The sequence below is a fragment of the Emydura macquarii genome, unplaced genomic scaffold (assembly GCF_026122565.2).
Source record: "Emydura macquarii macquarii isolate MOO-44397 ecotype Brisbane River unplaced genomic scaffold, CSIRO-AGI_Emac_v2 contig_2636, whole genome shotgun sequence".
NCBI lineage: Eukaryota > Metazoa > Chordata > Testudines > Chelidae > Emydura > Emydura macquarii.
Window position 1 is genome coordinate 12,245,335 of NW_027132773.1, and position 26,261 is coordinate 12,271,595.

General features: G+C 39.6%; 1 protein-coding gene across 3 annotated transcripts in view; it reads left to right on the forward strand.

Annotated features, from left to right (window-relative positions):
* Positions 1 to 23,436, forward strand: part of PRICKLE1 (prickle planar cell polarity protein 1) — a 100,431-nt gene extending 76,995 nt beyond the window's left edge. The window contains exons 1-8 of one of the 3 annotated variants that reach the window (XM_067564183.1): positions 3,765 to 3,925; positions 13,386 to 13,563; positions 16,178 to 16,291; positions 17,101 to 17,238; positions 17,712 to 17,915; positions 18,598 to 18,784; positions 18,934 to 19,791; positions 20,817 to 23,436. In XM_067564183.1, coding sequence (XP_067420284.1) covers positions 13,432 to 13,563; positions 16,178 to 16,291; positions 17,101 to 17,238; positions 17,712 to 17,915; positions 18,598 to 18,784; positions 18,934 to 19,791; positions 20,817 to 21,679 — 2,496 coding nt within the window. In that variant the 5' untranslated portion in view covers positions 3,765 to 3,925; positions 13,386 to 13,431 and the 3' untranslated portion in view covers positions 21,680 to 23,436. Of the gene's footprint in view, positions 1 to 3,764; positions 3,926 to 12,877; positions 13,564 to 16,177; positions 16,292 to 17,100; positions 17,239 to 17,711; positions 17,916 to 18,597; positions 18,785 to 18,933; positions 19,792 to 20,816 lie in introns of those variants that run through there. The other 2 variants (XM_067564182.1, XM_067564184.1) reach the window with 2 other exon arrangements.
* The last annotated feature ends 2,825 nt before the right edge of the window (positions 23,437 to 26,261 follow it).

The window sequence follows — 26,261 nt, forward strand, 5'->3', positions numbered from 1 at the left end:
CTGTAGAAAATGTAATAAACAAGTAACTGTGAATGTTCCACAGTAGTTGACACTTCCACCCTCCATAAGAATATTTTAATGCTGTATATAATTGGATACTCATGAAGCCTTATCTAGTTAGCTAGTGTATTGTTGATTTTAAACCAAGTTTTAGAAGTGATTTGCCTCAAATAATTATAATTTCATGTTAGCTGCTTTAGTAGTGGAGAATATGTATCTATGCCAAGGTTTAAGAGAAAGAAGTGCATGTCTGATTAATGTCATGACTTGTCCAATGGTAGGCATCTCTACAAAAATGCTACATCATTTCATTCAGAACAAGAGACATTTATGCCTTTGACCCAGAGATGCAGTACTAATAAATTATCTTTGATAATGACTTCCCTAGGGAAGCAAAGCACAGTTAGGAATAGGAAAAAGGAAATATGACCTAGGTGTTCACGGTTAAATTCACAGTTCTGCAGAGGAAACTGTCTGCTAGCCTTTGAAGTCAAATGGGGTGGGGTGGGGGGAAGCCCCAAAAGCCAGTTTATTTCAAGCTGGAGGAAAGGCTACACCTTTCAAAAATGCAGAGGAAGTAAAAGCGACAGCTATGTCCGTGGTTCCTCCCTTTTTGAATGTTTATTGTCAAAATGGAATCAACACTGGCTGCTAGCCAAGCATGTCTGCATTACAAACACTATTGTCTGACCAAGGCTAAATCTAAGTCTATAGACCCTACACTTAAAGCCAAGCGTTTGGTATCTCTGCTCTTTAATAAATACTAACATTTTCCTCATCTGTATTACTTGGCACTGCAGAGAGAGACACTACTCAGTGCTTTACCATTGAGCTATTCATTTTACCAAACTATTTACAGCAATGTTTGTGTATTTTTAAATTTTAAGCTTACAATAGGACCCATTGTTCAGTTGTGTGCAGGACCATATGTGCAACAAAGGACTCCCTAACTGTGCTCTGTGAGAGAGAAATTGTTCTTGGGTAACATTTTTATTTTAAAATTGACATTCCACCCTACATTGTTGTTTGTCCACCAACACTTTATAGATGCGGAGACTTCATATGACTAAAATACTACAGCAATCATAAATACCACATGTATGAATAGGTTTATATTCCAAGTGTCACCCTTATCCTTCTTATGAGAGGTGTTTTGTGTGTTTGTATGTATGTAAAGCAGCATTTAGAGTCTACAATTGGCCATAGTCCTCAGGTTCTGATATCTGATGTGTGTAAAATGAATAATTGTAGACAGATTATATAGCTATTAAGGAGTTCTTCATTTCTTTATTTGTAATTATGCAAATATATACCATAATCAGGTTTTCGTGTGATGCCATAGTACACCTTTCAGTCTTGCACATGAAGACATTGACTCTACTACTCTGAAATTCTTCTCTTGCTTAAAACAGTTTAGTGATTATTTAAAGTCCCTCTTTAATGAAGGGATCACTTTTTTTATACTAAATCCTACAAAAAAGCATTTGTCACATTTCTATAATACTATTCATGGAACCGCTTGGAATTTTGTTAGTGTCTAACTGAATAATAGCCCAATTCTGACACCTATCACTATCCTGTTTGATTAAGTACACAGACTTTTACCTGGCATTGTTCCTTTCCCAGACTCATGGAGTGACACAAAATAGCTCTCTTCGTCAGGCTTGCCTGACCTTATTTGTTGCTGGAGGATTCATATGTTAAGGACCTCTTCAAAATGGATGGAAACTTGTTAAATTATCTGGCCCAGTGGGCTGACTTCATTGTTATGGGCAAGTTTTGAGATGATTGTTAAGGAAAGAGGCCTGCGGGCCTTGCATATTCTCAGAGGTGTGTTAGAAAGAGAAGGGAAGTTTACATAGGCATTTTAAAATGTTTGCATCAGTGTCCTGTAGAACTGATTTGGCTCCCTGGAACTCATGAAATGGAAGTAAGTGGAATATAAGGGATTTCTCAAGTAACACTTGCAGTTTATGGTAACTTGTAGTTTATATAGAATCACAGATGACTGACAGTTCCTGGAAGTAGCCATTCTTACTATTAATGTATAGACTGAACAGAGGTCAGATCTTAGTCCACTCTGATTTATAGGCAGGAGCCTTTCCACACAATGGAGGGTGTGGTGGGAGATCTCTTACAAGCACAAATAGCATTAGCAAAGCAAACACGGAAAAAAACTTTCATACACTTATTCTGTGTTGTGACTTCTAAAAATATCCAGTCGCTGGAGTAAGTACTTGGCTGGAAGGAACCCTTTTGCCTTGTACAGATTCCTTCCCGAAATGTTACATGGGTGATGTGCATCTTCTTAGCCGAAGGTCTGAATGAAAGGGAAGGATGATTCTGAACAGTGTGCCGAAAAAAAGCCTCTTGTTCTGGTGCCCTCTGCTCGCCACAGCTGTAGATGTAGGGCTTGTTCCCCTCCCGATGCGCTGTGCACCACTGAAGTGCGCAGTTAATTATAAGGGGGGCGGGGGGGGGGGGTGGTATGTGGTCTTGAGAGACTCCTGGCGGGAGCTAGTGTTTATGTAGGAGGAGGATGTTGTAAACAGCCTCTGGGAGGAGTAATATGGGGTGGGGGTGTAAGGAACTTCTTGAGCTGCGTGTTGAGAACTTGAATGCGGGCTGTAAGGGATTTAGGGCTCTGTGGGGGTGGGGGGCTGGTGGAGTGTTCGGCTGAATAAGGGGGGCTTTGAGGAGGCTGAGGGCTGTATGTGGGAGGGGGCTCTCTGAGGAGTTGCCTGAGGGCTGTGTGACGAGGGGTGGGGGGCTTTGGGAGGAGGCTGCTGTGGGCTGTGTGTGTGTTTAGTACCAGTGCCTGGGGGGAGGGGGCAGGGCTTGTGCGTGGTGGCTGCCGTGCCCAGTGCCTGCCTGGCCCCTGTCCTGTCTCCGCAACCTGGCGGGAGGCCAGGGCAGGGGGTCTGTGCCTGTGTGTGACCCGTGTGGCGTCGGGCGGAGGGAGGCGCAGCTCGTGTCCGCGTGCACCACGCCGGCAGCCCGCGCTCAGTCCCGGCCACTGCGGGTGCGGGCCTGCCGCGGAAGGGGAAAGCGGCGCGGGGGGGCTGCTGTCCTGCCCCCGCCGGCTGGGAGCCGAAGGTAAGGAGCCTGCAGGTCGGGGCGGCAGCTCCTGCAGCCGGCTGCGGGACGCGCCGCCTCTGGGCAGGGGGCGAGTCTCCTGAGGGGCCCCCCAGTCAGCGTCCCTCGCCCCAGGAGGCGGCGAGGGAGCCGTTCTCCCCGGGGACAGCCCGGCTCCGGGCACCGCGCTCTGTCTCCCGGGGCCCGGCGGCGGGGGAGCCCGAAGAGCCCGGTCTTGGCGCACATGCCCGGCTGAGGAGAGTCCGAGCCTAGCGCCTGTCCCCGGCATGCAGCCAGTCCCGAGCACCCCGGGCCCGACCGCCTGGTGCTGGCCGCTCGCTCTGCCCTGGCCGGCGGGCACGGGAGCTGGCGGCCCCCTGCTGGGCTGTGCTTTGGGAAGGGAATCGGATCTGCCGGGTTTCCTGGCGTTTGAAGCCGGGCGGGGCGGGGGGCGCCAGGGGCACGTCGTTTAAAACAGCAATTGCACGTCCGGGCGGGGCGGGGAGGGAGCAGCGTCGGCCGGCTAGGCTCGGAGGAGCTGGGCGCTTCCGAGCTTTGCCCCCCACCCGAGCCTCTGTCTGCATCTTGCGGCCACCCCCGGGCTGCCCCTTTCCAAGAGGTAACGTGAACGTGCCGTTTCTTGTAGCCACTTAACCGTTAGGGCTGGGCAGCAAGTGAGGTTAATTGGCTGTTGATACACCTTATTACTGCTGCTGTGAGCTAAGAAAGGCCGGTCTGTCTGCCTGCGCCAACTGTTCATAGAGTTCCCCTGCCTGCCTGTCTGCCTGAGCTGCCTGACATACGAGATGGCATCACATTTGATCCCATTCACTCAACGAACCTCCCATTGGTGAGTTGTTACATGTGCACTTTGTTGTCAGCTGGCTCTGACTGGGACGCAAGGCCTGCCTGAAATGCAGGTGGTCCTTCTAAGATTAGAATGATCTTTTAAAGCTAGTCCCCACAGCGACTTGGCCTTGAAATAATAGGTTTAAGAGAGGATTTCTGTTGGCAGTGCCTCTTGTATTCAGAGTTGAGCGGTTTTGCCTATTGTTTGCTACACATGCTTGTTGCTATGTAATGTATGTACACTCATGGTTTTAGCTTGTAATTAATAACTGCCTTTTATCAAAATGTGTTTTTCCAAAGGAACAATCAATATCGGTACTTCGGAATTTTTCTTCAGCTGATAGAACACTTGACAGATAAAATGACCTTTTAAAAATGTGCATGTATGTATATTTAAATTTTCCTCATTAATCTGTGTCAGAATAAACTGGGCTATGTGTGGAATTTTGTTTTTACAACTCTAGCCTTGTGACTTCTTGAACACTTTCTTGAAGTATTTTCTCTGGAAATTTGTTTCAAATGAGCGCTGTAAGCTTTAACAAAGAAGAGTGTTGTTCAGGAGCCAACAGGTGACAGGGTGAAACCTGAGTATATGTGTACATTGGAGTAAAGTCTGGCCACTGCTTCCTATAATCGTTGTTTAAATTAGAAATTAAAAAAAAATCAATAGGAGACTGTAAAGGGCTAGATTTCTTTCTCTTTTTTAAATCTGTGTACCCCATTATGGAAAATAATGATCTCATTAGAACAGTGCTTTCTAAACTATTGGTTCTTGTCTAATTGTAGCAAGCAGTTTGGCTCCATCTTGGGATATAATACAAATAAAATACCCCAAATCAGACATTTTGGCACAGACAATGCTTTGTCATAGTGTTTCCTCCTTTTGTTAAATTTAAGCACTCTACCTTTGCAATATCAGAAGGCATTCATGAAAATAAAAAATCTGAAATCACAAAGGAAATAATGCCAGATTTTTAGTGTGAGAAATTATCTTTATTTTAGCAAATGTATGTGGAGGGAAATAACTCAGTTCTGCTGTTGGTCAGTATACATACTAAGAATAGGCAGTATTTAGAAAATGTAAAAAAACACATCAGCTTGATTTACTCTAAGGGCAATCTAATATATAATTAGCAATGAATAAACTGTAGCAGTCTGAATTTTACTGTATGTCTTTATCTAATAAAGTATTGTTTCTTTGATAGTTCACTGGGCAGTCTGTAAATGTAAATGAGTTCAACCTCTGAAGAAGTGTGGCTAAGTCCTCATGATTATGCCTAACAATTAAGTTGTAATATTTGGAACTGGGTCCAAGTTTCTTTGTACAAGGTGTCAAATCTGGTATTAAATGTTTTTCTGGATTTCAAAAATTGTTATTTTTTTAAGGGGGAAGCAGGAAATCAAATTATTCTAGTTGCTGCATAAAAGTGAGTTTTTCTGGAAATACTTGTAACCTATTGGAAACAGTAGTACTGATATTTGGTTTTCAGTTGTACTGCTACAACAGACTCTTGTTCCTCTTGAGGGTGAATTATATGAGGTAGAATGGCCATCCCATTCACCTGCTTATTTAACCCCTAGTCTTAACCCTCTGGGCTGCAGTTGCAGTGTATTGTGAATGGGATGCATATGATATGCATCTTGTATTCCCTATAGCCTTGTTAACAAGTAGTTTAACAAAAAAGTTGTTAAACAATTTGCCCTGCAGGACAGAGTTAAACAGCAGGGGATGGGAAAGGAAATGTGTGTCTTACTGGGCTCACAAATCATGACCTCTTCTATCTGGTCGGAGGTGACCGAAGAACTTACTCAGTGAGCTGGAAATCCTAACATAAGGATTAGTTTCACACTTGGATTCAACAATTCTGTAATATCCTTTCTCCAGGGTGTGAGTTTTAATATTTTATGTAACTATGTTATAATTAGGGGTATGGACTCTTGGTGTTTTCACTCCTAAGAACTCTTCAGATTATTAAGTGATTATAAATGACAATAGACTTAGTTTCACTAATATATATCTAACTTTTTAAATAATTTTTTTCTTTAATCCAATTACATGGCTAATCATAAGGAAGACACTAGTGAAAGGTTTTTTTTCTTTGTAGATTGTGAAGCTTTTTTAGTGAGGTAGTGCTTGAACAGAGCTGACATGACATGTAGATCTTAAAAAAATAAACTTGCTTTATTCTGTAGATGTCATGTAGTATTCCCCCTCAAACATCTATTTTTTCCATTGGCTGTACATATGCCACTGAGCTGCTTTTAGGATATGTAACTATTGTAAAGCCTATTATATTTTAAATTGCAAACTGATTTACAGACTCTTAGGTGGGTTGGGAAATTAATAATATATAAACAAATCAATGATAACTAAAATAGTTCTACAAGTACTGATTGTGTTTTTAGTTTTCAGATATTTCAGTTCAACATCAAACCTTCCAGAACACAATAGTGATAATATGGTTTAACCAATGAATGATGTTGCCAGTTGATTGGCAATACTTCTTAGTGACAATATATAGGGTTTTGTTTGTTTTTAAAAAGCGATGCTATCATTTGAGCAATTCCAATCAGTTAGGTCTATTTGGGGTATCTGGAATGCACCTCTTCCAGGTTAATGCTGCCAGCCTTCCAATGAATGTAGGCTTAAATGGTAGTTTATATATATGTGGACACAAGAACAAATGGATATAATAAACTGGCCATCAGGAAGTTTAGGCTTGAAATTAGATGATGGTTTCTAACCATCAGAGGAGTGAAGCTCTGAAATAGCCTTCCAAGGGGAACGGGGGAGGAGGGGGGGGGGCGGCGGCAAAAAACCTAGCTGGCTTCAACACTAAGCTTGATAATTTTATGGAGGGAATGGTATGATGGGACAGCCTATATTAACTGATCTTTGTCTGCTAGTGATAAATATGGTCTGTGATGGGATGTTAGATCAGGTGGGTTCTGAGTTACTACAGAGAATTTTCTTTCCGTGTGTCTGGCTGATGAGTCTTAACCACATGCTCTGGGTTTAGATGATCCTTATATCGGGTCGGGAAGGCATTTTCCCAAGAGCAGATTGGCAGAGGCCCTGCGGGTTTTTCGCCTTACTGTAGCTTGGGGCATGGCTCACTTGCTGATGGATTCCCTGTACCTTAAAGTCTTTAAACCATGATTTCAGGACTTCAGTAACTCAGTCATAGGTTGGGGGGGGGGGGGTCTATTACAGGAGTGGGTGAGGTTCTGTGGCCTGCATTGTATAGGTCAGACTAGATGATCATATTGCTCCCTTCTGACCTTAGAGTCTATGAGCCTCTGTGTGGTTTGTGATTGTTTCTTACTTGCCTTCACTAAAACCAAACTATTGATAGCGACCCTATCCTTTTTTTTTTTAGTCTAGTTTTTCAGTTTGCAGATCCCAGCTAAGGGAAGAACCTCTCTTTCCTTCGCTCCCTACCAAGAGCAGTTTCAACCTACCTCTTACCCATAGAGGATCTGGATGTAGATGGCGTAAGTTTTGAGGTGAATGAGCTAGATAGCTTTTCTTATACATTGGAATTTTTATAAAATGAGTAGAGCTGTTCCCCAAATAGCTTGTTCTGAAAGGAAATAAAGCTCTACTACTCTCCTCCCGCCTAGTGTCTTGTCCTCTTTTGGAATTATGTAACTGTGGCATTTATATGTCCTTGGTGGATTTTGTAAATCTTAACATTACTAAGGACTGTAGTTACCTAAACAGAAATAGTACTTACCACTTATATAATGCCTTCTGCAAAGGGCTTTGTAAAATTAACCAGTCCACATAAACTCATTCATTTCACAAGGTTATATTCTCTCTTTTACAGGTGGAGCAACTAAGTAAAAGAAGTTGACTTTTTCTGAGTCCACAGGGGATTCAGTGAGGCCTTGACTTTCCTAGGGCTGGTTCACACTGACCGCGTGATTCGGCGGCAGTCGACGGGAGTTACGCAAACTATGCAGAGTAGCATGCGTAACTGACGTCGACTGCTCAACTTCCCTTCTGCGCACTGTTCACACTGCGCTGAGCCGACTGGAACAGCATTCCCATCGACTCAGCGCTACGCTACTTGAGGGGGTGGACTTACTCAGTCGACTTCCTGATCGATTGAGCGGGTCTCACTGACCCCTCAATCGATCATGAAAGATCGATCTGGCGGCAGCGATTTTGCCGCCATCAGTGTAAACATAGCCCTAAATTAATTGTTTAAACTCAATTTTGAACTATCAAGTTACCTGGCTTGATGTTGGCTGTTCAGCCTAGACTAGGACAAACCCTGTTCAGTATCATGTCAGAGAATTGTGGGTATAAGGCACTGGGACCAGGGTTTACTCATGGCTAGCTGACGGCTGAACACAGCCTTGTCCTTATCTGTAGTGGCCAGTTTGGTGAAACAGTGCTGTCCACAACTCCGTGTGATTGTTAACTCCTATTTAAACACAATTAAACTTGCTAGTGAAGATAAACTCTGAATGCCTAAGTTTCTGGCTTCTGGTACTCTGCTCAGACTACTAAAATACACCTCTCAGTATAAATCAAAGTTCCCTCTATTAAAGGAAGAGACCAATGTTAGAAATTCTTTGCCTACCGGCCATTCTTAATTAAGCTGTAAATAATGAAACACTTGAATTTTAAAACTATATCATACGAAAATATTGGATATTTACAGTTATTGGAACAGCCCAGTACTTTAACTGGGTTTTATTCATATCAGCCCTGCTATTGACTCTCTCCTTCATGGAATCAAGTAGTCCATTCTGAATATGGTTGACTTTTTTGTGTATGTATCCACAGTGTAGCCGGTGGGCAGCCCAGATTCATCACCAGAAACTGTTCTGCTGACTATGACTTGATGGTTAAAAAGAAAAAACACTTTCTTTGCTGCAATGAAGGCATAAGACTTTTTGTTAACTGAAAAAAGAAAAAAATCTTGATGCTATCAGTCACACTTGAAATAGCATTTCTCCAGGGTTAAATTATATGCCAAGATGACCTGTGAGGATAGCACAAGAGAGGGTATTAAGGATTTTCCATATTTATTTTGTGATTCTTTTAAAATCGATTTTTATTAAACAATGAAAAATACAAAACCATGAATGATTGACTTACAGCTTGTATATCTTTCCAAACACAGACAATTTTCCATACTGACAGTAGAACACATAAAATGTCCTACAAGGTTATAGAGTGGCCATCTAGAGGAATCAGTGATGAACATTGGACATAGCCTGTCAGCTGGCACAAAGCAATCATTTTATCCTTTAGAAAACTGACAACCAGTGTAAGAAAAATCACATGATAGAGTAGATGTGTACAGACAACTGTATATCTGGTCAATGTATGAGAGCCCCTAATATTTAGAAGAACTACTAGTCTTCTCTGTTATATTTCAACAGGATTAGTTACAAACCTGAATATATCCAATTATCATTCTAGTTTAAGAATGTGAAGGCCAGACCTTAGGTGTTATCTAAACTCTTCAGTATATTTGCTAATGTAGTTAGTCCTTTTATATGAAACTTATTTTAGGCTTACTATTCCATAGTGCAGTCCAACATTCATAGAATCATAGAGTTGGAAGGGACCTCAGGAGGTCATCTAGTCCAACCCCCTGCTCAAAGCAGGACTAACCTCAGCTAAATAATCCCAGTGAGGGTTTTGTCAAGCCGCAGCTTAAAAACCTCTAAAGATGGAGATTCCACCACCTCCCGAGATAACCCATTCCAGTGCTTCACCACCCTCCTAGTGAAAAACTTTTTCCTAATGTCCAACTTAGACCTCCCCCACTGCAACTTGAGACCATTGCTCCTTGTTCTGTCATCTGCCACCACTGAGAACTGCCGAGCTCCATCCTCCCTGGAAACCCCTTTCAGGTAATAAAAGGCTGCTATCAAATCCCCCCTCATTCTTCTCTTCTGCAGACTAAACAAGCCTCATTCCCTCAGCCTCTCCTCACAAGTCTTGTGCTCCAGCCCCCTAATTATTTTTGTTGCCCTCCGCTGTACTCTCTCCAACTTCTCCACATCCTTTTTGTGGTAGGGGACCCAAAACTGGACACAATACTCCAAATGTGGCCTCACCAATGCCCAATAGAGGGGAGTAATCACTCCTATGCTCCTACTAATGCAGCCTAATATGCTGTTAGCCTTCTTGGCAACCAGGGCACACTGCTGACTCATATCCAGCTTCTTATCCACTGTAACCCCCAGGTCCTTTTCAGCAGAACTGCTGCCTAGCTCGTCGGTCCCCAGTCTGTAGCTGTGCATGGGATTCTTCCGTCCTAAGTGCAGGACTCTGCACTTGTCCTTGTTGAACCTCATCAGATTTCTTTTGGCCCAATCCTCCAGTTTGTTTAGGTCCTTCTGTATCCTGTCCCTACCTTCCAGGGTATCTACCACTCCCCCTAGTTTAGTGTCATCTGCAAACTTGCTGAGGGTGCAATCTACCCCATCCTCCAGATCATTAATGAAGATGTTGAACAAAACCAGCCCCAGGACTGACTCCTGGGACACTCTGCTCGTGACCAGCTGCCAGCTAGACATGGAGCCATTGATCACTACTCGTTGAGCCCGATGATCTAGCCAGCTCTCTATCCATTTTATAGTCCATTCATCCAACCCATACTTCTTTAACTTGCTGATAAGAATGCTGTGGGAGACTGTATCAAAAGCTTTGCTAAAGTCAAGATATATCACATCCACAGCTTTCCCCACATCCACAGAGCCCGTCACCTCTTCATAGAAAGCAATCCGGTTGGTCAGGCATGACTTTCCCTTGGTGAATCCATGTTGACTGTTCCTGATCACCTTCCTCTCTTCCAAGTGCTTTAAAATGAATTCCTTGAGGACCTGCTCCATGATTTTTTCAGGGATTGAGGTGAGGCTGACCGGTCTGTAGTTCCCTGGATCCTCTTTCCTCCCTTTCTTGTAGATGTGCACTATATTTGCTTTTTTCCAGTCATTAGGGACCTCCCCCAATTGCCACGTGCTTTCAAAGATAATAGCCAATGGCTCTGAAATTCACTCCTTAATAAAATTGTTGTCAAAAAAAAAAAAAGTAGACTCCTTTATTTATGAGTAATTAAGCAGAATTAAGTTTTGAAATATGACAGTTTGACAAACACATTAATAAACATAATTTAGTAATAAGAGAAACAGAAATTTTTAGGTAAGACTTCAAGTAGTTAGTGACACTTAAAAAATATGATCTACCTCATTTCAAACAAACAAACAAACACCTCATTTATTTTCATTAGTTCTACAGAAGGATATTCTAAAGTAGTATATATATATTGCTTAGTTCATCTTCCAAAATGACTTGGACTTTAAGTATGACTAGTAAACATGATACATCGATCTCACAGTTGAGAATTATTTGGACACGCCTATAATTGTGCTAGGGATCAAGATGTTAACTCTATCAGCATCACAGTCCTACCACAACAATGACTAGTGATTGCATCTTTGAGTAGTTATCAGAACATTGAGTTCCCAGCTTTATCCTACTCCCTCTTGCCTTTTGCTTTATTATGGGAACAAAAAAAAGATCTTGGCTATGTCTATACTACATCATTTACAGCAGTGCAGCTGCACTGATGCACTGCTGTACGCTGTTGGGAGAGAAACTCTCTCCTGCCAACATAGCTCTGTCTACACTGGTGCTTAGGTTTGTAAAATTTACATCACTCAGGGATGTGAATAGTCCACACGAAGTTACGAAGCAATTCGTAGTGTAGACATAGCCTTAGATCTAATATGTGATTATTGCTCTTGTTATACTGGATGAAAGGAATTTCCTTTGTATTGACAAATTGCTATATCCTCTGTGTTCGCTTTCAAAGGAAATTAGTTTATGGAATCAGTGTGTAAATGTAAGATGTTTATGTATTCTCGATATCCAAAGTGAGCTTTGTGAGACCTACCTTCTGCTCATTTTTATAAATTTCTTATTCAATAGATGATTGCTTTTTTTGTGACTTGTTTTAGTAACAGTAATTTTCAAGACCATATAATATCCACACTAAATTGTTTCTGACTTACATTAACACTTCCTAGTAATTGAGGACTGAATGAATGCACCGATGTTCATAAAGCTTTTTTTAAATTAAAGACATGAATGAACTGCACCTATTTTAAAAGGATGACTTGTTTAAAAGGTCACAAACTCTGAACAGTAGAAAAGGAAATGAGGTCATCTTTACTTTTAAGGGTGAAGTAAAGTCAAATTTATTAGTTGTTTGGGCTAAGCTCTACTTTTTGACATGCATGCTGTTTTAAAATATTGCACAAAATAGCAAATGTAGAAGTTTTCCTTCATATTAACACTTAACTTATTTTAGAATATGCACTGACAACAATTTTAGTTTTAACTTATTCAGGTTTACTAAGTTTATCACTTCAACAAAAACTGAAATAAAATTTTAGGGATTTATTTAACATCTGACATGCTTTGTGAAAATATGCAGTTTTTATAGTGGCTTGGATAGGAGATCTGCTATTGTACTTAGAATAATGAGGTATGATGTAAGCAATCTTTATTACAGTGCTACTATTCACTACAATAATTGTGTGTTGGCATATCTAAAAAAACAATTTTTTCAAGGTTTTTAACTTTGTTATTCTAACCAGCAGTGGGCTAAAATTAGTTCATAAATTCTCAAGGCATGTGTAAACTTCATTATTATTTTTGTTTTGGAATCTTTTAATATAGCAATAGCAAAATGGAATAGATAGTTTTCATATTTTTTGTGAGGGTAAGAACATATGGACTAGCTCAACAATGGCTTAGTGTAACATGTACCTTAAAAAAAGATACACAGCACTTAGAATGGTATCTGTTGTCATTTGTGTTGGATGCTTGAAGAGGGAAAACTCATATACTGCACCTAAGGTCTTATCTACTAGGAGAATTTTATGTTCTTCCACCATTGGTTTTGCCTTGGTATAATTTTATTGATATTGGCAATGGTGAGACTGGTAATGTGTCCAGCTACAAGTATTATGCTGCTGTGATGTTTAGACCTGCTCTGAGAGGAGTTACATACCATGCTGGTAAAATATTTTATGAATGGTCTAGCACCAGTGGAGTTGCATCAGCATTCATGCCAATTATAAGAGAATTGCCTGAAATTCTGAGTGTAAATGCAGCTTAATAGTGCAATGCTATACTGTTGGAGAAAATGTTGTCTTACTCCCAGATGGTCAAGATGGTTCTCCTGCCAAGACACTAATTAATTTTACTAAAGATCAGTATTTCATACTATGCATATAATCCAAACTCCCAGTGACATATCAATAGAAGCATCTCCTCCTCATGATGTATGTTAGCAGTCACTTTGCCACAATAGTATTTCAGATATTGAACTAGGTTGATGCCCTTCCACTTCCCTCAGAAGATAATTTCCATTAGGCTTTTCCTGTTTGGTTAACTCTTTCATAATCTCATCTTTCCAATATAGTTTCTTGATGAACTGCAGCTGAATATCTGACTCTTCACACTACACCATGCCTTTGGAAATGGAGCCAAAAGTTAACAATCTTACCTTTGGGTGTCAACGAAGCTCAACATCCGATGATGACTCTGGCTGTGCTTTGGAAGAATATGCCTGGGTCCCACCAGGTCTTAGACCAGAACAGGTAGGAACTGAGACTCTTATTTTAAAAATTAATCAAAAGATCCCATAATTTCATGTCTCACTAAATATTATGTGCTGCCACTGATGAAAGACTTGTGGAGTTTCCTTATAAGATACAAGTTGTGTGCTTTAGAAGATTTTTGTTTTGTTTTTTCTAATGACCTATCTTAAGGAGAGAGAATGAGAGAGAGGTTAAACTGCTTTGGTTATAGGGGAGCCTATATTTTTTTAAAAAGTATCTAGTGATGAGTTTAATAGAAATAATATACTTCCCAAGTCTTTATTGGGATGCTATTTTAAATATATATTTAAATGAAACTATTTCTAGCACTGATTTAAAATTGTTTAACTGTACATATTGCCACTTATTCATGCAATAATTTCCCTCCTTCTGGAGTTTACTCTTAGGTTGGAGGAGCTTAGGAGAGGAGCTTAGGACTGTTCTATTTCTGTTTTGGATGGTGGTTTTTCCTCAACAAAATGATCTAAAACTGAAAATCAGGCCCCCCTGATGGGGAGTAGGGAGGAGCAATTGCCCAGGGGCCCAGACAGATGGGAGGACAGATACCTATCCTCCTCTTCTCCACCACCGCCCTTTCCTCAGAGGCCCCCACTGTTCATGTTCTTCACCCCTCCCCACAGCTGAGCTCATGCAGGTTCCCGCGTGGCTGAGGAGGTGGTATTTGCCCGTAGCTTCCCGGGTTCATCAGTAATCACCCTGGGGAGTCCAAAGGATCCAGGAAGCTAAGTAGCAGATACTGCCTCCTCAGCTGCCTGGGAACCTGCATGGCACATAATAAATAAGTAAAAACTTCCAGTGGAAGCCCACTCAAATCTCAGCCATCCGTTTCTAGGGAGCCATGGACTGTTCTGCCCTGGGGCCCGGAATTGCTGTCAGAGGGCCTGCTAAAAATGAAACCTTTCTGATAAGTATAAGAAAATGGAAATAGGATGGTGACACTAATTGCTAAAGGAATAAGTTGCTACATTGATCAAATGTTAAAAACAGGTTCTTCAATAAAATTCTAGTCGGGTTAGTTTAAAGGGAGATATTGCAGGGAGATATTAAAGGGAGATAGATGATTCATAAGGTATTTGACCAACACCAGCATTGAGTTCAGTGATGCCTGCATGAATGGGTAGGATGACTAGACCATGTGTAACAAGTCATGGGAGTTGAGTATCTCTAGTTCAGGAGGCCAGCTGATATAGTTCATATTTATGCAGGAGCAGAAGATCTTTTTGTTTTCCAGAGACTTTCTCTCCATGATTAAATTAAGAATAACAAGCCAACAAGAACCATAAATGAAGCACCGACTCTTCTTTAAGGAAGAGTCTTTTATCATAAAATAAATATACAAGAGTTAAACAACCTTGAGGGATCAGGGCAAGAGGAAACAATTAGCTAACATCTACTTTAAACTCTTAAGGGGAAATGCAGCAAAAATCATTCATTCCAGGTACTGCAGGCTTAAAGATATTTCCATACAGAAGAAGACATCAGTGGCGTTTTGATTAGTGTTATGTGAGACATGGGCATCGAGCAAACTAACCTGAGAAGTTTCCGTCTTACTGTATGTTCTGCTTTGTTCCTTGCCAATATAATCTGTTGGCTAGTGGACTTAAAGAAGACTTAACTGAAACTCATTGATGTTCAGCTCTGTGTCAAAACCTTAGAGATATGTACTATTTTCCGCACTTAACTTGACTGAGGAAGGTAGTGATTCTTTTTTCATTTGTCTTAACTAAAACATCTAGTAAGTGGTTGACCAAAGCATCATGATAGCAGGTAATATTTTTGTCAATAATCAGCTCTTATTTACAGCCTCAGGTTCTGTGACAAGCTGGAAACTTCACAGGAAAAAATAATAAATCTGTAGCTGTTCCACAAAAATATTTTTGCCATTGGGCTTTGTCATAGCATTCATTACAATTTTCCTGTTATAAGTTTCTACTGATAAGATGAAATAAAGACTAGCCTGAGAAGATTTTCAAGAAGGGATAGTGTGTTTTCTTCCCCTGTCAAACACAAAAACCCCATGAAAATTTCAAAGTGAACTTGCATCTGGTTGAAATGCGGTTGGATCCAACCTCCTCCTCCCAGGAGGAAGATGATTTGAAAGCTGATGCTTGTGAAGAACCTGATCAGCAGGAGATTACAGAACAGCTTTTGTCTCAGCAATGTGTAAATGCACAGAGCAAATTAAATTTGTTTATGTAGTAGTAGTTTTCAGTACAGCTTCATTGTGTGGTAAATTACAGAGGGAAATTTGGAATTTCAACAGGCTTGCTGACCAACCCCGAAGGGGGTGGGAATAATGATAGCATTAAATGTGCATAATTTATGATACCCGTAATTGTCACTGCAAATTGCATTCCAGAAAAGCAATTCAGCAGCTGGCTGCTAGTTGTATCAGAGACAATCCAGTTCTGCTGCATTAGCTCATCTGGTCCTCATATTACCTTCAGGAATGCAAATGTTGTCACAGATCTAATGTAGCATATCTTAGTTCCTTTGTAAATGAGACTTAAGATAAGGCACTGGTTCAAGGAAGTTTACAATGTTTGGGTCATGTATACCCATTTGGTCTTAATTCTTAATACCTCCTGTTCAGGTACAGCTGTACTTTGCCTGTTTGCCGGAAGAGAAGGTCCCCTACATTAACAGCCCTGGAGAGAAACATAGAATTAAACAGCTTCTATACCAGTTACCACCCCATGATAATGAGGTAACTATGGAATTTAATTGTGGCCATGGTATTCATGAAGTATATGCTGCTTTTTTAAGCAGGAATAATTATTTTCCTGGGGACATATTACAAGTCTCTAAAATGTCATATGCAATGGCATCTAACCCATAAAGATAGTATAGTGTGTACACTGTCAAATCCATTGTTTAGCTGTCCATTTCAGTTATATTCAGATAAGAGCTATCTAGGAGGACATTGCTTTCTCTTGTTAAGGAGCAGGACGCCAGTGCAATAAACTTAACACAAGTTGGTTTTATAGTGTTTGCAACCACCCACCAATTACCAGGAACCTACACATTCCTGAGATTTCATTGAAACATATAGAAAGGATGCTTTGTGGCAGTAAAAGGTTTGAAGCTCAGACATGATTCTCTATAATGTGGGGTAGAAGTGGAAGTAACAAACACTTTTGCAGAAAGGAGGACTTGGTGCTTAAGTTCTCGTGTATACTGCAATATACATTATTTGGTCTATGTAAATCCAAAAACCATAAATCCAAACAATGTCTTAAATTTCATTTTGGAGCAATTCTATTTTTAGATAGCAATAGTTTAGCATACTATTGATTTGCTTATAATACGTGAAGAGACATTTTCTTAGTTCTTTAACCGGTTAAAGTATCCGATGTTGTAACATGTAGAGGAGTTAAAATACATACTGTAGGAAAAATAAAGCATGTGGGAAAATATAGAAAGGAGTTTAACAGGGATGTTGATAGGTTTTAATATATTTTAGTTACTGCTGAGAAGTAGCTTGGTGTTTAAAGCATGTACTGTCTTCTGTTGAAGGTGAGATATTGTCAATCTTTAAGTGAAGAAGAGAAGAAGGAACTACAGTTGTTTAGTGCTCAGCGTAAGAAGGAGGCATTGGGGCGAGGAACTATTAAACTACTCTCAAGAGCAGTAATGCACGCAATATGTGAACAGGTAACTTTGTGGCAATAGCAATGAAACTGCTCCAACACTTTAGACCTTACATATGTTTGTTGATGCTACATTTGGGCTCTTGTTTGTCTCCATCTATACTCAGTAATACTGATAAACAGATGTAAACTACAGGATATTTATAAATTCCACATAGGAAGATGGAAGACTATGGTTTGTTTTAAAAAAATGAAATTTAATTAATACCTTCATATTTGTACTGATGGTGTGGATATGCCAAACAATTTTCAGAGCAGGCAATATGTCAAATTGTAGCTACTAAATCCATACCTGTTTAATACATAAAAGCTTTAAGTGTTTTTAAAACACCAAAAGTAAAATTTTCTTCTGTATGAGAATTGTGTATAATTCAGGAATAAGAACTTTAATTTTTTATTTTGGTTTTACTGTAAAACAACAACAAAGACTGGTATTCCTGCAATGAAAGCATATTAACTTTTTTGGTTTGTTTCTAGTGTGGTACAAAAGTAAATGGAGGTGAAGTGGCAGTGTTTGCTTCAAGAGCTGGCCCTGGAGTGTGCTGGCATCCATCATGTTTTGTGTGCTCTACATGTAATGAGCTGCTTGTTGACCTAATCTACTTCTACCAAGATGGAAAAATTCACTGTGGTAGGCACCATGCTGAACTTCTCAAACCCCGTTGCTCAGCATGTGATGAGGTAAATAACTCTTTCCTACCAAACCCATACTTCCACAGAACACACCATTAATAGGATAAAATTGTCATGTTACTCGCTCAATTAAACAAACAACTTTTGAATATTGATACGTACCCTTAGGCAACAAGGACTGTATCCTAATATCACATATATAAACGTGAAAAACCCCTCCAGCCTTCAAGCATATCTTGTAAAATCAGCTACTGGACAAGTGTGATGCAGCCGCTGTTACAAGATACGCATCTGTGAATCTGAGATTAGAATCGAAACCTAAAGATTGAATTACAAGGAAAACTTGTACACATTCCAGAATAATGGTTTTCTTATTGCTGACCTTATCAGCCATACTTCAGATACTTGGAAACATCTGTGTTATGCTCTAATTTTAGTTACTTTTATGACAACTGACCTACTTTAAAAAAATTTTACTTAGCAAATGTGACATTCACCTGTCTTAGCTATACTGCTACAAGTAATGTATTTTTAACTATTGAAACTGATCAGTTAATGCTTCAGATTCACAGTACTGCCGAATTAATATGTAGTTCTTTAATAAGTGGTGGCCTGCTAATTGTACCAAAGGCATATGTTCCTTTTTCACATGCAGTTTATGTGAATCCAACAGGCATTATTTATGTATAGACTGGGATACCCAGCCTAAATTTGATTTTTATTTTTAAAGATCATCTTTGCCGATGAGTGCACAGAAGCTGAGGGTCGCCATTGGCACATGAAGCATTTTTGTTGCCTGGAGTGTGAAACTATCCTTGGTGGACAGAGATACATTATGAAGGATGGGCGTCCATTCTGCTGTGGGTGTTTTGAATCACTTTATGCTGAGTACTGTGAGACCTGTGGGGAACACATAGGTAATATATCTTTCTTAAGTATTAAAATTTTACCAGGTAATGAGTACTTTAAACATGATAATTCACAAGCCAAAAAAGCTTTAGTTTTTGTGTGTGTAACTAACTATTTTAGTCATAAACTAAACACCCCCTCTTTGCCTCTTTACTAGGTGTTGACCATGCTCAGATGACCTATGATGGACAGCACTGGCATGCCACGGAGACTTGCTTTTCTTGTGCTCAGTGCAAAGCCTCTCTGCTAGGTTGTCCTTTCCTTCCCAAGCAAGGACAGATCTACTGTTCAAAAACTTGTAGTTTGGGAGAAGACGTTCATGCCTCTGACTCATCTGACTCTGCATTTCAGTCTGCACGATCAAGAGATTCCAGAAGAAGTGTTCGTATGGGAAAGAGCAGCCGGTCAGCTGACCAGTGCAGACAGTCTCTCCTACTGTCACCAGCACTGAATTACAAATTCCCTGGTCTTTCGAGCAATGCTGATGATACTCTTTCTCGTAAGATGGATGACTTAAGTCTTTCAAGGCAAGGAGCAAGCTTTGTGAATGAAGATTTTTGGAAAGGAAGAGTAGAGCAGGAAATGCCCGAAGACCCTGAAGAGTGGGCTGAGCATGAAGACTACATGACTCAACTCCTCCTAAAATTTGGTGATAAAGGCCTCTTCCAGCAGCCCCCTGAAGTAGATATTACATCAAGTGAACATTGGATTTCTGATAACATGGTTAAAAGCAAGTCAGATTTGAAAAAAAATAACCTGGCAAGTAAAAAATATCAGGCAGACATGTACTGGGCCCAGTCACAAGATGGTTTAGGTGATTCTGCATATGGCAGCCATCCGGGCCCTGCCAGCAGCAGAAAAATCCAAGAGTTAGACATGGAACATGGGGCTTCAGGATACAAACATGACCAAACACAATGGTACGAAGGTTCATTGGAATGTTTGTCTGATCTGAAACAACAAGAGCAAAGTGTTCGCGATTCAATGGATTCCTTGGCTTTATCTAACATCACAGGTAATTGGTTATAGGGAAAAGTAAGCATTTTGCTAGAAAGAATTTTTTTAAATCCCAAATTAGTAACTATGTATGTGAAGACTTCAGTTAAAACAAGATAGTCAAGGGCCAAATTCTTCCCTGAAATACAGACCTTCAACCTCCACTGAAGAAAGAGTGACACATATGTATCTGAGGGCAGAATCTGGTTCTAAGTTATTTCCTCCTTTATTTGCAAGAGAAATCTACACCACTTGAGGTGTTAGTTAACTTTTGCTGGAGGAACGGTTTTGCACTTTGTACTTAGTAGGTACACAACCCGCCAATTCAAAAAAATTTTTGTATCAATACTTAAAATCATACACTAAAGAAAAATATAAAAACTAAACACTTTTCAGTCTTTAATGATGAACTGAAAATAATATTTTAAAATTGGGTTTATTTTCTCTTTTGCTTTTATATATATTAGAATGTTTGAGTGGATGGCTGGCTGCCTTTAAAAAAAAAAAAAAAAAAGCCATTGCACTTACCCCTTACAGCCTGTTTTACCTTTAAAATATCCAGATGATCAAGTCTGGTATTCCCTGGCTTTGTTGGAGGAATTTCTAGACACATGAAATGTGTATTGTCAACCCTAAACAGAAAGTGTGGGATGTTGAATCTTTGTTTAACAGACATTTTTCCCTAAGTGTTCAGTAAGCTCTGGAGTTCAATATATGTTTTAAAATGTTTTGAACAGACTAATGAAAAATTCCTTTCACTCTTGATGTCTTAACGTCACTAGTTTTCTACTAATCATAGTCAAGACCTGAATTAATAATGTTAAAAAAAACAAAACAAAAAACTTTTCAGACCTCCTTTATACATCTCAAAAGAAACAAATTGCACAAGAACATCTTTACAATTCACCTTTAAGGCAGTTGTCACAAAGAATCAATGATAAACCCTGTTTACTCCATAAACCTTTATTAGAACTTTAATATTTTGAGTCAACATGCTGCATTACGACTTCACAGATTACCTTTAACTTATTCTTTCCCCCCCAGGGGCCTCAGTGGATGGAGAAAGCAAACCAAGGCCCTCTTTTTATTCGTTGCAAACTTTCCAGGAGCTGGAGGCAGAAGACTGTGAGAAAATGAGCAATATGGGAACTCTGAATTCTTCAATGCTCCACAGGAGTGCAGAGTCTTTAAAGAGTTTAAGCTCAGAGTTGTGTCAAGAAAAGGTGTTCCCAGAAGAAAAGCCAGTGCACATGCCTGTACTTAGAAGATCCAAATCCCAGTCTAGACCACAACAGGTAAAGTTTTCAGATGATGTTATTGATAATGGAGATTATGAGAGTGTTGAAGTTCGCCAACCTCCAATGAGTGAAAGGACTCATAGGCGTGTTTATCATTTTGAAGAACGTGGGAATCGGCTTCAGCATCAGCATCGTCGCAGGAGAAGTAGGAAGTCTCGTTCAGACAATACACTTCACTTAACCACAGAAAGAAGATGTTCTCCAAAAGAGAGACTTCACTTTTACTCACCTCAGGATTATGACAAATTTATCCAAAATAAAAGCCCTCATGAGGTTCAAGCATACATTCAAAACACAGAGCTATATGGACAGTATGCCAATGCTACACCTGATTATACATTGCAGAATCAGGTAGTTGATAAATTTTTTGGATTGTATGGCGAGGAAGAAGACTCTTGGTGTTCAACTTCATCATCATCATCTGATTCTGAAGAGGAAGGATATTTTCTTGGACAGCCAATTCCACAGCCACGATCATTGAGATATCCATACTACACCGAGGACCTTTCCAGTCCAACCACAGCACTGGCCAGTTCTCAATTTGGTCAAAGGACAACCAAATCAAAGAAGAAAAAAGGACAGAAAGGCAAAAACTGCATCATTTCTTAACCTATTAAGTCTAACAGCTGTGAAGACCCATTCATATAAACTTTGTAACTACAGTCTGAACCACATCTTTAACTGTATTTAGGCAAGTTGCTGAAATTTTTAGGGCTTTGCTAATGTAAATAACCATACTGGTGTTTATAGTGTAAAACTTAAGGTTCAGAAATGTCATTTCTCCAGATTATCACCTCAGCTATTGCCATGTTTTCATAATATATGATGTGGTTATCAAAACACTGCAGTTTTACTTTGTTACTGCAGTTTGCAGACTTTCATGTAGACACAAACATTGTGTTGGACATTCACTCATTTAAACGTATGAGAGAGAGTGCAGTGACAGTGAACTGCAAATAATAATAAAAAAAAAACTTGTCCTTTACAATTGCTTCTTGTACTCAGATGGCCAAAATATCCTTGTTTTTACTTTAGAGAGAAAAGGGATGGTTCTATGGTGTGTTTCTTCCCCATAACCTCCCATCTCATTAGAATGATCACATCCTGACTTGCCTTTTTTTCCTAGAGGTCTTTTTTTTCTTTTTACATCAAACTGGAGTTGTAACCTATTGCTTTTGTTTTATTTGAACCCTGATCTGCAGCTTTCCCAGTCTTCAATTGAGTGTGCGAGCCCTCCAAAAGGAACCTCCAGTAAAAAGAGGCAAATCAGAAAATGACATTTCAAATATCTGCAGCCATCTTCTATAGGATATGAAGCAGTAGTAAATGTACTAAAAGTAGTAGAAGATTAAGAATTCCAGGCACCCTTTCAATGCAATTTTTTAAACGAAGATGATCAATGTTCAGCTGGTTTAGAACTTGACTGGCATTGTTTCATTGGGGGGCATGCACCTAGCTATAACTGACATTGTAATACAAAGTAAGGTATGCAGTTTGTTTTTCCTTTAAAACATCCACACACACTAAAAAGAAAACAGCAGGATCCTAATGCCAGAAAAGCCCTTACACATGCAAGTAACCTCTTAGTCAAGAAAACTACTTTATGTACTACTACTTGCAAAAGGATTAGGCACCATATTTTAATCTTTTGGAACTCATTAGCCCAGATTTTAAAGGTATTATTAGCTGCAATTATAAATTGAAAACACATTGATATTTATAATGTAGTATTTCATAGACTAAAATGTATTCATAATTTAACAGTGAAAATATTAATGTACATATTGTACAGTTAAGATTTAAAAACTGATTATTTTTATATCCCTGAATTCCAAGCAGTTTGTTACAATACACAACTAGATTTATTAGGTGTTTAACAGCAGCAGTATGGATGAAATGATTGTTTGTATTTTAGTCAGGGGTTTACATTTAGAAACATTCAAAATTTTATTACTTAGTGAGCCAAAGCTTAATTTTCTCTTCTAGATATTAAAAGCTCTGTATGCATGGCAGGGCTGTGTAAATACTCTCTAACTATGGCCCTTCTAATCTTACAAGTGTTATTTATGGGTCAAGAAAATGTAAACTGTATAAATGTAAAAAACCACACAAACCTGGAATATATCAGTACAACAAATATGCAACTTCTGTGGTTTTTTATAACCTTTGTTATTGCCCTACATGAGAGAACAGTTAATGTGGGATTGTTTATGGAACAAGAGTGGCACAAAACTTTAAAAGGCTGCTTCTTTCCATCAGTGAATATTAAATGTGCTGTATGTAGGAAGTCTCAGTTTCTGCCCTTCAGCTAGCATGTATATCAAGAGCAATTTTGATTTAGTTATAATAAACATATATACCTCTTACTATGCTGCATGCCTTAACCACAGGCAGAAGTTTGTGTTGCTGTTACATGTGTGAATACTGAAATTTACTAGTAAAAATAATTAATTAAAGAATGCTGTACACAAAGTGCCAATGCCTATGGCTTTGACCACGTGACCAAACTTAAAACAATAAAATAAGGCAGGTGCTCCTTACACAATACCACTAAAATGTGGCATGTTGACAACTGGACCCAGACTTGCATTTTTTATGAGGACATGAAAGAATGTTGATTTTAAAAACAGTTAATTAAGCAAATTATTTGTCAATTAGTACAGTGGGGCTGTCATCTAGGCAACTATTTGTGTTGCATGAGTCTAAGACTACCACACTGCAAGCAAATGCTATTTAGCCAAACTATTAGAGTCAAAGCAGTGAACATTTTTGGCTTATTTCAGTCCACAAAAGATGTAAGAACAGATGTTACAAAATACATAAGAATGATAGAGTAGGTCATGCTGGTGAAGTAGCACTATGTGGAAAAAGCAATGTCAAATAAAGTAAAAATCTTAAATGAGAAACTATACCACAGAATCTCTATGAAGAGAAATTCCATGCTTGAATAATGAAGAGTATAGATGTAGGAATATACTGGCAATTACAGGCTATTAAGCCTAACTTCAGTACTAGGCAAATTTGTAGAAACTACAGTGAAGAATAGAATTATCAGACCCATAATCACTATGTGTTGGGGAAGAATCAACATGGCTTTTGTAACTGGAAATCATGCCTCACCAATCTATTAGAATACTCTGAGGGTGTCAACAAGCATGTGGATAAAAGTAATCCAGTGGACATAGTGGACTTGGACTTTCAGAAGGCCTTTGACAAGGTCCGTCTTAAGCACAGTAAGCAGTCATGGGATGAGCAGGAAGGTTCTCTCATTGATCAGTGAGTGGTTAAAAGACCAGAAACAAAGGGTAGGAGTAAATGGTCACTTTTCACAATGGAATGTGGTAAAAGACCAGGGCCCTGCCAGGAACTGTACTGAGAGTTGTGCTGTTCAACGTTCATAAATGATCTGGAATGACAGGTAAACAGTAAGGTGGCAGAGTTTGCAGATGATACTAAATTACTCAAAATACTGAAATCCAAAGCTGACTGAAGAGTTTCAAAGGGATGTCACTAAACTGGATCACTAGGTGGCAAAATGGCAGATAAAATTCAATGTTGGTAAGTGCAGAATAATGCATATTGGAAAACATAATCCCAACTAAACATACAAAATGATGGGGTCTAAATGAGATGTTACCACTCAAGAAAGATCTTGGACTCATCACGGATAAAACATCTGTTCAATAGGCAGCAGCAGTCAAAAAAGCTAACAATATTAGGAACAGTTAAGAAAGGGATAGATAATTCACAAGCTATCACAATTACTCTATTAAATTAATGGTATGCCATACTTTGAATGCTGTGTGCAGTTCTGGTAACCTTCTCTAAAAAAACATACTGGAATTGGAAAAGCCACAGAGAAGGGCAACAAAAACGATTAGGGGTATGGTACAGCTTCCATATGAGGAGAGATTAAAAAGACTGGGCCTGTTCAGTTTAGAAAAGATGACTAATGGGGGACAATATGATAAAGGTCTATAAAGTCATGAATGGTATGGAGAAAGAGAATAAGAAATTATTTACTCCTCCCAAAATAAGAACCAGGAGTCACATGATGAAATTAATAGGCAGCAGGTTTAAAAACAAACCTAAGGCTGTACTTCTTCACACAACATACCATCAAGCTGTGGAACTCATTGCCAAGGGATGTTGTGCAGGCCAAAAATATAATTGAGTTCAAAAAAGAATTAGGTAAATTCATGAAGAATAGGTCTAGCAATGGCCATTAGCTAAGATGGTGAGGGAGGCAACCCTGTGCTCTAGGCATTCCTAACCCTCTACCAGAAGAAGCTGGGACTGGATGACAAGGGATGGATCACTCAATAATTGCCATATTCTGCAATCAAACTTTAGGCCTTGTCATGGTGACAGTATCCTCTTTGAGCAACTGACTACATTAAAAACAAAATTGAAAAGTATGTTTTTTAAATCTCTGCAATCGTTGCTTAGAAGATGATGTAGACCTAAACTGAGAAAACAATGTTACCAAATGCAGTATCGCTGTGTGTACGTATACTAATAAAAGACTTTCTAGAGGTGCAAAGCAATCTTTGGAGTGTAAGGAGACATAAAGCCTATGGAGGATGTTGCAAAAGTTTGCCAAAACACACTTCCTCTGTTTTTCAGTAAAACTAGGGTTTAATTTCTGGAGATTTTGGAGCACTTTTTAGTAAATACTGTGTGCGCTGAGATCAGTCACTCAATCGGGACCCTGATTAAGATCTCTACCTCGTACTACATGGAGACAAGGCCCTAGATTGACAAAGAAACTTGGCATTGTAGCACCTTACTTTTAGGCACTAGAAAACCACTTGAACAACAATGGTATCCACAAAGCGCATGGGAAGAAATAAGTGCCTAAGAATGCAAGTCATAAATGCACACCTAAGCTGGCCAATGGGAGATGTCAAGGAGAGGGGTGTATCCTAAACCTCTCCTCTCTGAGTTAGGCACCTAAGTTTGGGCTGCAGGGAGGTGCCTATCTCTACCTGAGAGGCACACCCAGAAACCCCCCTCCTGGAGTCAAGTGCCTAAGTCATTTCTTGTGAGAATTAGGCACTTGTCTCACTCCACACAAAATGGTTGGGGGTGGTAGTGACACCCACTTTCCTGTTCAGCCTGCTGGTTAGAGAACGCACCTGGCATGTGGGAGTCCTGGTTTCAATTTCCCCCTTTGTCTGACGGGGAAAGA